Below are 10,438 nucleotides of genomic sequence, written 5' to 3' on the forward strand. Positions count from 1 at the left end.
CCTCCCCCGCGCTGTTCGCGCAGCCAGGGGTCGCGTGGGGCAGGGCCGTGGGCCGCAGGGCGAGCGCGCTCCGGGATCATGGCGGCGGCGGGCCTTGCCCAGATCCCCGACGTGGACATCGACTCCGACGGCGTCTTCAAGTATGTGCTGATTCGAGTCTATGCGGCGCCTCCCTCCGGGGACCCGGCCGTGGAGACCAAAGAGATCGTGCGCGGCTACAAGTGGGCCGAGTACCACGGTGAGGGCGGGGCGGCGGGCCGGGGCGGGGCCTCGGGCTCTGTGGGCGGGGCCAGCGCGGCTGGAGAGGGGCTGAGGGCGGGGCGGGGTAGATCCTGTACCGGGTCTCCTCGCCGGCTGGCTGGGTGGCAGGGAGGCGTCCAGACTGTCCTGGAGACGAGGGGCTGCTGTGGCCCGACCCCCACTCCTAGTCCCAGGGCCCCTGCCCAAGCGCACCCCCTCCTCCCTTTTCTCCCGTCCAGAGAGTCTCCTCTCCTGGGGGCGGGGGCTGCTTAGAGCTGGGGGGCCGGGGTAGGGGGTGCGGGGGGAGGGCCTCAGACCCCCTCCGCCCTGGCTGGTGCTGAGCTCCCCTCCCATTCCAGCCGACATCTACGATAAGGTATCAGGCGAGATACAGAAGAAGGGCTATGACTGCGAGTGCCTGGGCGGCGGGCGCATCTCCCACCAGAGCCAGGACAGGAAGATCCACGTGTACGGCTACTCCATGGTGAGCCCACAGCTGAGGGCCCCAGTCCTGGCTGGGGAACACCCGGCCCTTCTCAGCCACAGAACCCTGCCTCCAGGGCCCGCAGCCTCCCAGTTTCCACGCGGCATGACCCAGGAAACATAGGGGGTGGGAGGGAGCCACTGCTTGCCCCCCGTGGGCTGTGGGCTGTTCCTGCCCCAAAGGCCTGGCCGGCCGCTGTCCTCCAGCGCTTTGAGGCTGCCAGCCCTGCGTTGGAGCTCGGATGCCTGCCTCTCCCCTCACCGCTCTACCTGCAGGGTCACAGGGCACCCAAAGCCGGCTCGGCCTCTGGCTGGAGGGCCCTCCCTCCAGGTTGGCTCACTCGAGGCCACACTTCCCCAGGAGAGTGGCTTGGGTGGCTAGGGGCATGACAGCCTTCTCCACAGCTGGCTCCTGGTGTCCCTGCTGCCTGGGGGCCCCCAGAGCCAGGACCGGGTGTGTGAGAGCCACTTCCTTCTGTCAGGGTTACGGTCGCGCCCAGCACTCTGTCTCCACTGAGAAGATCAAAGCCAAGTATCCGGACTACGAAGTCACGTGGGCTGACGACGGCTACTGAGGCCCACTCGAGGCCCGCTCCGTCCAGCAGCGCACTCAGAGCTCTGCCCTGAAGCCCCTCCCAAGGGGCCGGACTGCACCCCTGGCACTCTGCCACCCTGGCCAGGCCTCAGTGCCTGGGGCTCCGTCTCGGGAGAATTAAAAGCATCGTCAGCTCTGCTGCTCCCTGAGCTCTGTGTGTCTTGGCGTCTTTGTTCTCAGCTCACCTCGCTGTACTTGCAGCTAGTGTGGGTGGGTGGCTGAGAGCTGGAGGCTGCCCCTCACCCGAACCTGCCCCGGGGCCCAGGGAGCAGCAGTGCGCACTCAGCCCTCTGGGGTCTGATAAGGGGGCCCTGGCCGCTGCCGCCGTTTATGGCCTGATTGCTTCTCTGTGCACCTGCTGTCCACACGGTCATCTGGGAAGAGGCCTGGCAAGCCCTTACGCAAGGAGCTAGGGCCAAGTCCCTCCAGCCTGCGGAGGCGGGGGCCCCTCCCGGTATGGGGTGGGGGCACCAGCAACTCCCGTCTTGGCCACTGCTGACTGAGGTCACGAGTAGGGTGGTCTATGGCCCCTCGACTCCAGAATCGGGGCCGCTGCCTCAGGCTCCTGCTTCAAGTGAACCGGTGTCAGGCGTGGAGCCCCTCTCCCAGGACCCTCCTCCTGGCGCTGCAGGGAGCAGAGGCCTCCATCACGCTGCGCCCGCCTTCTCTGGACCTCAGGGCCCTCACAGGAGCCTCTCCACACAGGCGCCATCGTCACGCTTCTAAAGATGAGGAAACTGAGGCTCAGGTTAGACAAGCTCCCAAGGCCGGACGGTGATAAACTGGGCAGCGCCTGGCTCCAGATCCTCCACTGGGGTCAATGCTGCGAGGCCCAGAGCCCCTCGGCTCCTCTGGATCCTGTGCCTGGCTGCACCCAGCCCACACCACACGGCTCGGACGCTTTTTGACGAGAGAACAGTCATTGTTTTTAAGCGAGCAAGTGAAGAGGAGCCCGCAGGCTGAGTTACGGGGAGGGATGCAGTCCCTGGTTGCCAGGCTTGCCCCCTCCCTGTGCAGGGAACTCAAGCCAGGTGTGTGGTTTGCACAAGCTGCGTTCCTGCCCGGCTGAGTTGAACTCTGTGGGACCAGAGGCCCCAGGAGGAGCAACTGAGGCTTGTGCCACTCGGCGCTGTCTCCAGCGGGGCCTCCACCAGACGGCTGGGCAGGAGCGGGCACCACGGCTGAGGCCCGACCTTTGGCCAAAAGGGGGCCAGGCAGGTGGGAGCCCCCCGTGCCGGGGCCTCTCTTCCTGGGTGCACTTACAGCCAGGTGTTCGTCCTTGTCAGCACGGGGTGGGGCCAGCGAAGGGCTGCAGATACAGAAAGAGCTGAGCCAGGCCTGCAGTCAGAGCAGAGTCGGCCTGCGGGGCCTCAGGCTGACAGCCAGGCAGAGTCCCCACCAGGCTGGCCAGGGCACACAGCGCCCCAGGCCTCCCTGCCTTGGGCCTGACCATGCCTCTGCGCGGCCACCTCCTCCCTGCCGTGGTCATGCTCCTGGGTGAGTCGCTGGGCCTGGCTCCTGAAGCAGGAACAACAGGGGGCCCAGCTGCTGGGTCTGCAGGGAAGGAGGGAGGTGGGCCCAGGATGGCCTGCAGTCCAGATGCCGGGCGAGCCCTTGGGGTCCTGGGGACAGCCTCACTGGGGTAGGGATCCGAGTCCAGCCCGTTCTGGGTGCAGGCTGGGGGGCCTGGGCTGCAGCCCCTCCCAAGTCGTGCTGGGCTCTGGTCCTCCCTGGGGAGGGACCCACGTTGGGGATGGTTGGTCCCTTGAACACCCAGGCACCCCATCCTGACAGCCAGCCTCTCCTGGGCCCTGACAGGGACCCCCGGGGGCAGTTCTCCGTGGTTTTCTGGCCCCCTCCCTGCACAGCCTCTTGGCCCGGCCCCCATATATCCCAGGATGCCTGACTCATAGGGGTCTCTGTCCTGGAGAACAGCGGGGCCTCCCTACCCCAGGCCACCTGGCTGTCTCTGCTGGCAGCAGGGTCCCCCAGCTGGGCCTGGGTCCCCAACCACTGCAGGACCCCCCTCGAGGCCGTGTGCAACTTTGTGTGTGACTGCAGGGGCTGCCCCGACGAGGCGCAGTGCGGTGAGCCAGGGCCAGGGGGGCAGCAGCGGGGCCCACCCTCGCGGCCGCCCCGCCTGACCCCCTGCCCTCCCAGGTTACTACGGGGCCTCACCCAGCCCGGGCGCCCCCTTCACCTGTGACTTCGAGCGGGACTCCTGTGGCTGGCGGGACATCAGCACCGCGGGTTACCGCTGGCTCCGAGACCGCGCAGGGGCCTCGCCGGAAGGGCCAGGGCTGCGCGCGGACCACACTCTGGGCACTGACCTTGGTGAGGCCTGGGCGGGGCTCCACACTGTCCCCAGCCCTCTGTGCCTCCCGCCCCGTCTCCTGACCTCTCGGCTGGCCAGGCTGGTACGTGGCAGTCGGCACACACCGCGGGAGGGAGACGGCCACCGCGGCCCTGCGCTCCCCTGTCCTGCACGAGGCCGCCCCCACCTGCGAGCTGAGGCTCTGGTACCACGCGGCCTCAGGAGGTGCGCACCCCGTACCCCACGACCCGAGCCAGGTAGCCCAAGACGAGGGGTGCAGAGATGGGAAGGCGCCCCCAGGGTGGGCAGGGGTCCTGGGGTGGGCACAGCCACAGGCCTGGGGGAGGCCTGGGGCCTGAGCTGCCCCCGGACCCCTCACTGCAGATGTGGCCGAGCTGCGGCTGGAGCTGACCCACGGTGCGGAGACGCTGACCCTGTGGCGGAGCGCAGGGCCCTGGGGCCCAGACTGGCAGGAGCTGGCGGTGCCCACTGGCCGCATCCGGGGTGCCTTCAGGGTGAGATGGGCACGCTGGACGGTGGGGCCAGCGGGGAGGGTCTGGGCCCTGACTTAGGGACTTTGCTCTCTCCAGGTGACCTTCTCTGCCACGCGAAATGCCACCCACAGGGGCACCGTGGCCTTGGACGACGTGGCCTTCTGGCGCTGCGGGCTGCCCAGTAAGGTCCCCCGGCCGTGGGCCAACTCCTGGAGCGGGAGGGGGTCGGCAGGAGGCCCTGGTCAGTGGCCCCGCCCGGGGACTTGGGGCGGGTGATGGGTTAACCCCGCCCCCAGCCCCCCAGGCACACTGCCCCCGGGGGCACCACCGCTGCCGGAACGAGGCCTGCGTGGAGCCCCCCCAGCTGTGTGACGGGGAGGACAACTGCGGGGACCATTCGGATGAGGATGCGGCCCCCTGCAGTGAGTGGGGCAGGGGGCTGGCCTTGGCACCGTCCCTCGGGGGCTGAGACAGCTGATGTCCGCCAGAGCTGGGGCCGTGAGCACAGGCCTGGGCAGCGGGGGGGCCAGGCAGGAGGCCCCACTCGACAGCCGGAGCCCCCTTGTCCCCCAGGACACTACATAGCCACCAATTTTGAGATGGGCCTCGGCCTGTGGAACCACTCGGAGGGCTGGACCCGGAATCACAGTGCCGGCGGCCCCAGGTACCCCGCCTGGCCACGCGGTGACCACACCTGGAACAGCGCACAGGGTGAGGCCCTGGGGACTGCCGCCCCGCCCTGCCCCGCCCTGGGACACCCCCCCGCGCCCGCCACCCCGACCCAGGCCTGCCATCTCCCCAGGCTCCTTCCTCGCATCCGTGTCCGAGCCCAGTGCCCCAGCGGTCCTCTCCAGCCCCGAGTTCCAGGCCTCGGCGCCCCACAACTGCTCGGTGAGCGGGTGGGAGTCACAGGGCGCGGCCCTGGCTGCCCAGGCCCTGTGGCATCTCTGCTGACTGTGCTCGGCCCCTGCCAGCTCGTTTTCTATCACTACCTGCACGGGTCTGAGGCCGGCTGCCTCCAGGTGTTCCTGCAGACGACGAGCCCTGCAGCCCCCCAGACCCCCATCCTGCTGCGCAGGCGCCATGGGGAGCTGGGGGCCGCCTGGGTCCGAGACCGAGTTGACATCCAGAGCGAGCACCCCTTTCGGGTGAGGCTGGCGAGGGCAGCATTGTGCGGGGAGGTCCGGGGCCCCTCAGGGAGTCCCATGTGGGCCCCTCCACCGTCTCAGGAGGAGGGCAGGCCAGAGGACGGGAGGGGCTCCCTGCAGAGATGCCCCCTGAAGGGCTGGGTGTCCAGCAAGAGCCAAGGATGAGGTGTGGATTCTGGGGAGAGGACTCGGAGGCAGACCGGCCTGGGGATCACAGAGGGGTGCTGGGGCGCCCCCGACCCTGTCCGTCCCCAGATCCTCCTGGCTGGGCAGACAGGCCCGGGAGGCGTCGTGGGCCTGGATGACCTCATCCTGTCCAACCACTGCAAGCCAATCCCAGGTGAGCCTGCTGGGCGCCCTCACGCCCCACCCCGGGAGAAGCACAGGCCCCACCAACCCACCTGACCCCCGTGCCGGCCCACAGAGCTGGCGGGTCCACCTCCAGGGTGCCGGGCCCCAGGCCCCTGGCCCCAGCCATCCAGCCTGCGGCCGCGGAGCTTCTGCGAGCCCGGACACTTCTTCTGTGGGGACCTGTGTGTCTCCCCGGAGCAGCTGTGTGACTTCCAGCAGCAGTGCCCGGGCGGCGAGGACGAGCAGGACTGCGGTGAGCCGGCCGGGGCCTCCCCTCCCTTCCCCCAGCCTCCCCTCTGGGAGCGGCGGGCGAGGCCCCAGGTCCATCCATGCCCCCTGCCCTTGCAGGCACCACAGACTTCGAGTCACTCTCAGGCGGGGGCTGGGAGGACGCCAGTGTGGGGCGGCTGCAGTGGGTGCGCCTCCCGGCCCCGGACAGGGGGGTGCCCAGCCCGGATGCCCACGGGGCTTCTGGTGAGGCTCTGCCCGGGACGGCCTGGGGCCTGCCTTCCAGCTGCCCCCTCTCCCCAGGGAGGGCACTGAGTCGGGGTCTGGGAGGAACCAGCTCTGAGGCCTGCTCTCCCCAGGGCACTTCCTGGCCGTGCAGAGGGCCTGGGGGCAGCTGGCCGAGGAGGCCCGAGCACTCACACCCACCCTCGGCCCCTCGGGCCCCCGCTGCGAGCTCCGCCTGGTTTACTATCTTCAGAGTCACCCCCAAGGTACCACCATCCCTTCGCACCCTCTGCCCCATCCTGGGGTGGGGAGTCAGAGCCCCCAGACGAAGGACGGGGGCAGGACGGGCCGCCCACAGTGATCCCTTGCCAGGCTTCCTGGAGCTGGTCGTGGTGGAGGGCACCCGCCGCGAGCTGGTGTGGCAGGCCCTGGGCAGCACCGCTGGGGGCTGGAAGGTGGACAGGGTCCTTCTCGGGGCTCGCCGCCGGCCGTTCCGGGTGAGGAGAGCGGCCTGGGGCGGAGAGGGGCCCCCGCGGGGCCGGCCCTGGCTGACGGCCTCCTCCCTCGTGCCCCCTGAAGCTGGAGTTGGTTGGGCTGGTGGACGTGGACGGCCCCGGGCAGCAGGGCGCAGGGGTGGACGACGTGACCCTGACGGGCTGCAGCCCCGCAGTAGCCACTGAGGAAGGTTCAGGTGCTTCCCCCGGGTGCCCGGCCCCCCACCTAGGCCTCCTCGAGGGGCCCCAGGAGCTTCCCCCGGGTGCCCGGCCCCCCGCCCAGGCCTCCTCGAGGGGCCCCAGGAGCCCCCTCTCCAGGAGCCAGTCTCCCCCACCCTCTCGGCATTCAGGAGGGGTGTCGGGGGTGCTGACCCACCTCTGCCCGCCCCCAGAGGTCTCCTGTAACTTTGAGCGGGGGGCCTGCGGCTGGCACACCAGCCACCTCACAGATGCCCACTGGCACCGGGTCCAGAGCCGTGGCCCGAGGTACGACCACACCACGGGCCAAGGTAAGGTGGGGTGCCCACGGGGTCAGCTGCTAGACCCCGACTCCTGGAGGCAGAGGGGAGCGCAGGGCTGAGCCCCTGCAGCCTGGGGCCCCACAGCCCAGCCCCTCGTGCCCCCGCAGGCCACTTCGTGCTCCTGGACCCCACGGACCCCCTAGCCCGGGGCCCTGCTGCCCACCTGCTCACCCAGCCCAGGGCGCCCTCAGCCCCTCAGGAGTGCCTCTCCTTCTGGTTCCACCTCTTCGGGCCCCAGATTGGTGAGGCCAGCAGCTGGGCAGGGCCTCAGGGGAGCCTCACAGGGGCCCCAAGTCCTGCCTCTTGCTCCCTCAGGGGCCCTGGGAGGGGATGAGAGGCAGGGGTTAGGGCCTTATCCCCTCCCAACCAACCCCCTGCCTCTAGGGACCCTGCGCCTGGCAATGAGGCGAGAGGGGGAGGCAGAAACGCACTTGTGGTCACGGTCTGGCACCCACGGCAACCGCTGGCACGAAGCCTGGGCCACCCTCCACCACCAGCCGGACACGGGCGCCAAGTACCAGGTGAGGCCCAGGGCGTGGGCGCGGTGGGTGAGGCGAGGCCCCAGCCGCTGACCCCTCTCTGCCCCCCAGCTGCTGTTTGAGGGCCTCCGGGATGGGTACCACGGCAGCATGGCGCTGGACGATGTGACCCTGCGGCCTGGGCCCTGCTGGGCCCCCAGGCGCTGCTCCTTCGAGGACTCGGCCTGTGGCTTCTCCGTGGGGGGCCGGGGCCTCTGGACACGCCAGGCCAACGCCTCGTGGGGCCCCCACGCTGACCACACCACGGAGACAGCTCAGGGTGCCTGCTGGGGTGGGGCAGTGGGCAGACAGGTGGGGCGGGGAGGGTGGGGCGGCGGCTGGTGGGCTGACCCTGCCACCCCCCAGGGCACTACATGGTCGTGGACATGAGCCCGCAGGCTCTGCCCCGTGGCCACGTGGCCTTGCTGACCTCGGAGGAGCAGCGGCCCCTGGTGCAGCCCACCTGCCTGACCTTCTGGTACCACCTGAGCCTCCGCAACCCAGGTGAGGGGCTGCTGGGAGCCGGGGCCGTGGGGTCCCCTCAGGAGGCCCTTGGGAGCCCCCCCACCACAGGGGCCCGAGCGGGCACCCCCGCCACGCTGACGGGGCAGGCTGCTCGGCGGCAGGCACCCTGAGGGTCCACGTGGAGGAGGCCGGCAGGCAGCAAGTACTCAGTGTCAGCTCCCGCGGAGGGGCCGCCTGGCGCCTGGGCAGCGTGGACCTGCAGGCCGGGGAGGCCTGGAGGGTGAGCGGAATAGGGGGCCCTCCTCACCCCAAGGGCTGTCCAGGGCGCAGCAGGCACGACCTCCGCCCGGTGCCCCCAGGTGGTGTTCGAGGTGGTGGCCGCCGGCGTGGAGCACTCCTACGTGGCACTGGACGACCTGCTCCTCCAGGATGGGCCCTGCCCCCTGCCAGGTGGGCGCCCGTGGCCTGGCTCCTGGTGGTCCCAGCTCCCTGCCACCCCCACAACGCCCGGCCTGACCGCCACACCCCGCGGAAGTGGTGCCCCAGGGGTGGAGGGCACGGGGCATCACCCTCACGGCCGGGCCCTGCAGCTTCCTGTGACTTCGAGGCTGGTCTGTGTGGCTGGAACCACGTACCCCGGCCCGGCCTGGGCGGGTACAGCTGGGACTGGAGCAGCGGAGCCTCGCCCTCCCGCTACCCACAGCCCCCCGTGGACCACACCCTGGGCACAGAGGCAGGTGGGTCCGAGGCGGGAAGGGCCCCCAGAGCCACACACGCCTCACCCCAGCCTGGCCCGCCCAGCGCCCAGCGGGGTCAGAGGCCGCAGGTCAGGGCGCCGGCTCCATCGGGTCCGCCGGGCACCCGCTGTCTCGTCCCCAGGCCACTTCGCCCTCTTCGAGACCAGCGTGCTGGGCCCGGGGGGCCGAGCGGCCGGGCTCATCAGCCAGCCTCTGCCCCCCACCGCGGCCTCTTGCCTGCGCTTCTGGTACCACATGGGCTTCCCCGAGCACTTCTGTGAGTGGGCCAGAGCCCCAGGGTGGGGCAGGGGGCGCTGGGGCCGCCCCACTCTGCCTGACTGTCCTGACACCCTGCTCCCAGACCAGGGCAAGCTGAGGGTCCTCCTGAGCAGCGTGCAGGGGCAGCTGGCCGTGTGGGGCGCGGGTGGGCTCCACAGGCACCAGTGGCTGGAGGGCCAGGTGGACGTGGCCAGCGCCACCGAGTTCCAGGTGAGGCGGGTGCGCCGACCCAGGAGCCCTTGGGCAGCTCCAGCCCTCTCCCCGGCCCACGCAGCCTCTTTTCCCTCCCGTCAGATTGTGTTTGAAGCCACGCTGGGCGGCCAGCCGGCCCTGGGGCCCATCGCCCTGGATGATGTTGAGTATCTGGCTGGGCAGCGGTGCCAGCTGCCCACACCCAGCCAGGGTAAGCCCTGCCCAGCGGGCCGGTTCTGCTCCAGGGCAGGGCCTCTGCCAGCCCCGTGGGTGGGGGGGGGTCACGCCCTCGCCTGAGGGACCTGGGTGGGGGGGTCACGCCCTCGCCTGAGGGACCAGGAGAGCCACAGGCCGGTTGCCCTTGCTGCGGGGCCCCAGCCTGGGGCCGGGCCGTCCCAGGTTCCTGTGCCCCCAGGAGCGGGGTGCCCCCGGCCTCTGCCCACTGTGCTCCAGCTCCCAGTCAGGCCAGAGACCACGGCCGCCCTCCTGCTGGAGCACTCGCTGGGGGCTGTGATTTCACGATAAAGGGGGCGTCCAGCCTGGGGCTGTAAGCCCCGGCTCTGCAGCCCCGTGCCTGCCAGGGCCCAGCCTCAGCCCATGACCGGTGACTTCAGAGGGGACCTGGAAACGCCAGGCCATGGGGCAGCCATGCCGGGCACCCTCCTCGAGCCTGGGTGGGGCTGAAATGGGACTGGGATCCTGGGTCACGTGCCCTGCGGCCTGCAGGGGACGGGGCGGCGGCTGCGGCGGTGCCGGCTGCAGTCGGCGGGGCCCTCCTCCTGCTCGTGCTGCTGCTGCTCGGCGTCGCAGGCCGGCGCTGGCTGCAGAAGGGGGGCTGCCCCTCCTGGGGCAAGGCGGACGCCGTGACTCCCGGCTTCGACAACATTCTCTTCAGTGCGGTAGGAGCCCTGGGTGGGGGTGGCGGGCGGGAGCCGGGGGTCGCTGTGTGCTGCCCCACACTCAGCCTGACGGTGCACAGGGCCCCAGAGGCCACTAAGCTCCTCCCCTTCCCCCTAGGACCGCGTCACCCTGCCAGCATCAGTCCCCAACGACCAGTAGACGAGCCAGAGAAGACCTCAGCTCCTCACATGAGCTCACCCACCACCAGGACCCGGGGCCAGGGACCAACACCTGCCTCCCTCCCAATACATTGA

At 70.5% G+C, this 10,438-nt stretch overlaps 2 protein-coding genes across 2 annotated transcripts; both read left to right on the forward strand.

Annotated features, from left to right (window-relative positions):
- PHPT1 (phosphohistidine phosphatase 1) lies at nucleotides 1-1,467 on the forward strand. The gene is made up of 3 exons (XM_025277577.2): nucleotides 1-238; nucleotides 600-724; nucleotides 1,206-1,467. Exons 1-3 carry the CDS (start codon nucleotides 79-81, stop codon nucleotides 1,296-1,298), a joined length of 378 nt encoding a protein of 125 aa, XP_025133362.1. The 5' UTR covers nucleotides 1-78; the 3' UTR covers nucleotides 1,299-1,467.
- Nucleotides 1,468-2,769: 1,302 nt separating this feature from the next.
- MAMDC4 (MAM domain containing 4) lies at nucleotides 2,770-10,438 on the forward strand. The gene is made up of 29 exons (XM_044926725.1): nucleotides 2,770-2,815; nucleotides 3,232-3,405; nucleotides 3,479-3,652; nucleotides 3,732-3,857; nucleotides 4,017-4,147; nucleotides 4,223-4,307; nucleotides 4,423-4,548; nucleotides 4,700-4,837; nucleotides 4,929-5,017; nucleotides 5,101-5,274; nucleotides 5,530-5,614; nucleotides 5,699-5,878; nucleotides 5,974-6,099; nucleotides 6,213-6,344; nucleotides 6,451-6,575; nucleotides 6,658-6,769; nucleotides 6,965-7,081; nucleotides 7,201-7,335; nucleotides 7,478-7,614; nucleotides 7,684-7,891; nucleotides 7,978-8,115; nucleotides 8,238-8,356; nucleotides 8,436-8,526; nucleotides 8,667-8,813; nucleotides 8,956-9,090; nucleotides 9,175-9,302; nucleotides 9,387-9,495; nucleotides 10,011-10,183; nucleotides 10,302-10,438. The coding sequence occupies exons 1-29, from the start codon at nucleotides 2,770-2,772 to the stop codon at nucleotides 10,341-10,343; spliced, it is 3,702 nt and encodes a 1,233-aa protein (XP_044782660.1). The 3' UTR covers nucleotides 10,344-10,438.

The sequence above is a fragment of the Bubalus bubalis genome, chromosome 12 (genome assembly GCF_019923935.1).
Source record: "Bubalus bubalis isolate 160015118507 breed Murrah chromosome 12, NDDB_SH_1, whole genome shotgun sequence".
Classification (NCBI taxonomy): Eukaryota; Metazoa; Chordata; class Mammalia; order Artiodactyla; family Bovidae; genus Bubalus; species Bubalus bubalis.

What these genes read in the sequence shown, in the direction of transcription:
- MAMDC4 (XM_044926725.1), top strand. Translation starts at nt 2,770, where the DNA reads ATGCCTCTGCGCGGCCACCTCCTCCCTGCCGTGGTCATGCTCCTGG. An exon ending in CTGGCGCTGCGGGCTGCCCA is followed by an intron (nt 4,308 to 4,422) that starts GTAAGGTCCCCC and finishes CCCCGCCCCCAG; the next exon opens with CCCCCCAGGCACACTGCCCC. An exon ending in AGCCACTGAGGAAGGTTCAG is followed by an intron (nt 6,770 to 6,964) that starts GTGCTTCCCCCG and finishes GCCCGCCCCCAG; the next exon opens with AGGTCTCCTGTAACTTTGAG.
- PHPT1 (XM_025277577.2), top strand. Translation starts at nt 79, where the DNA reads ATGGCGGCGGCGGGCCTTGCCCAGATCCCCGACGTGGACATCGACTCC. An exon ending in CAAGTGGGCCGAGTACCACG is followed by an intron (nt 239 to 599) that starts GTGAGGGCGGGG and finishes CTCCCATTCCAG; the next exon opens with CCGACATCTACGATAAGGTA. An exon ending in ACGTGTACGGCTACTCCATG is followed by an intron (nt 725 to 1,205) that starts GTGAGCCCACAG and finishes TCCTTCTGTCAG; the next exon opens with GGTTACGGTCGCGCCCAGCA.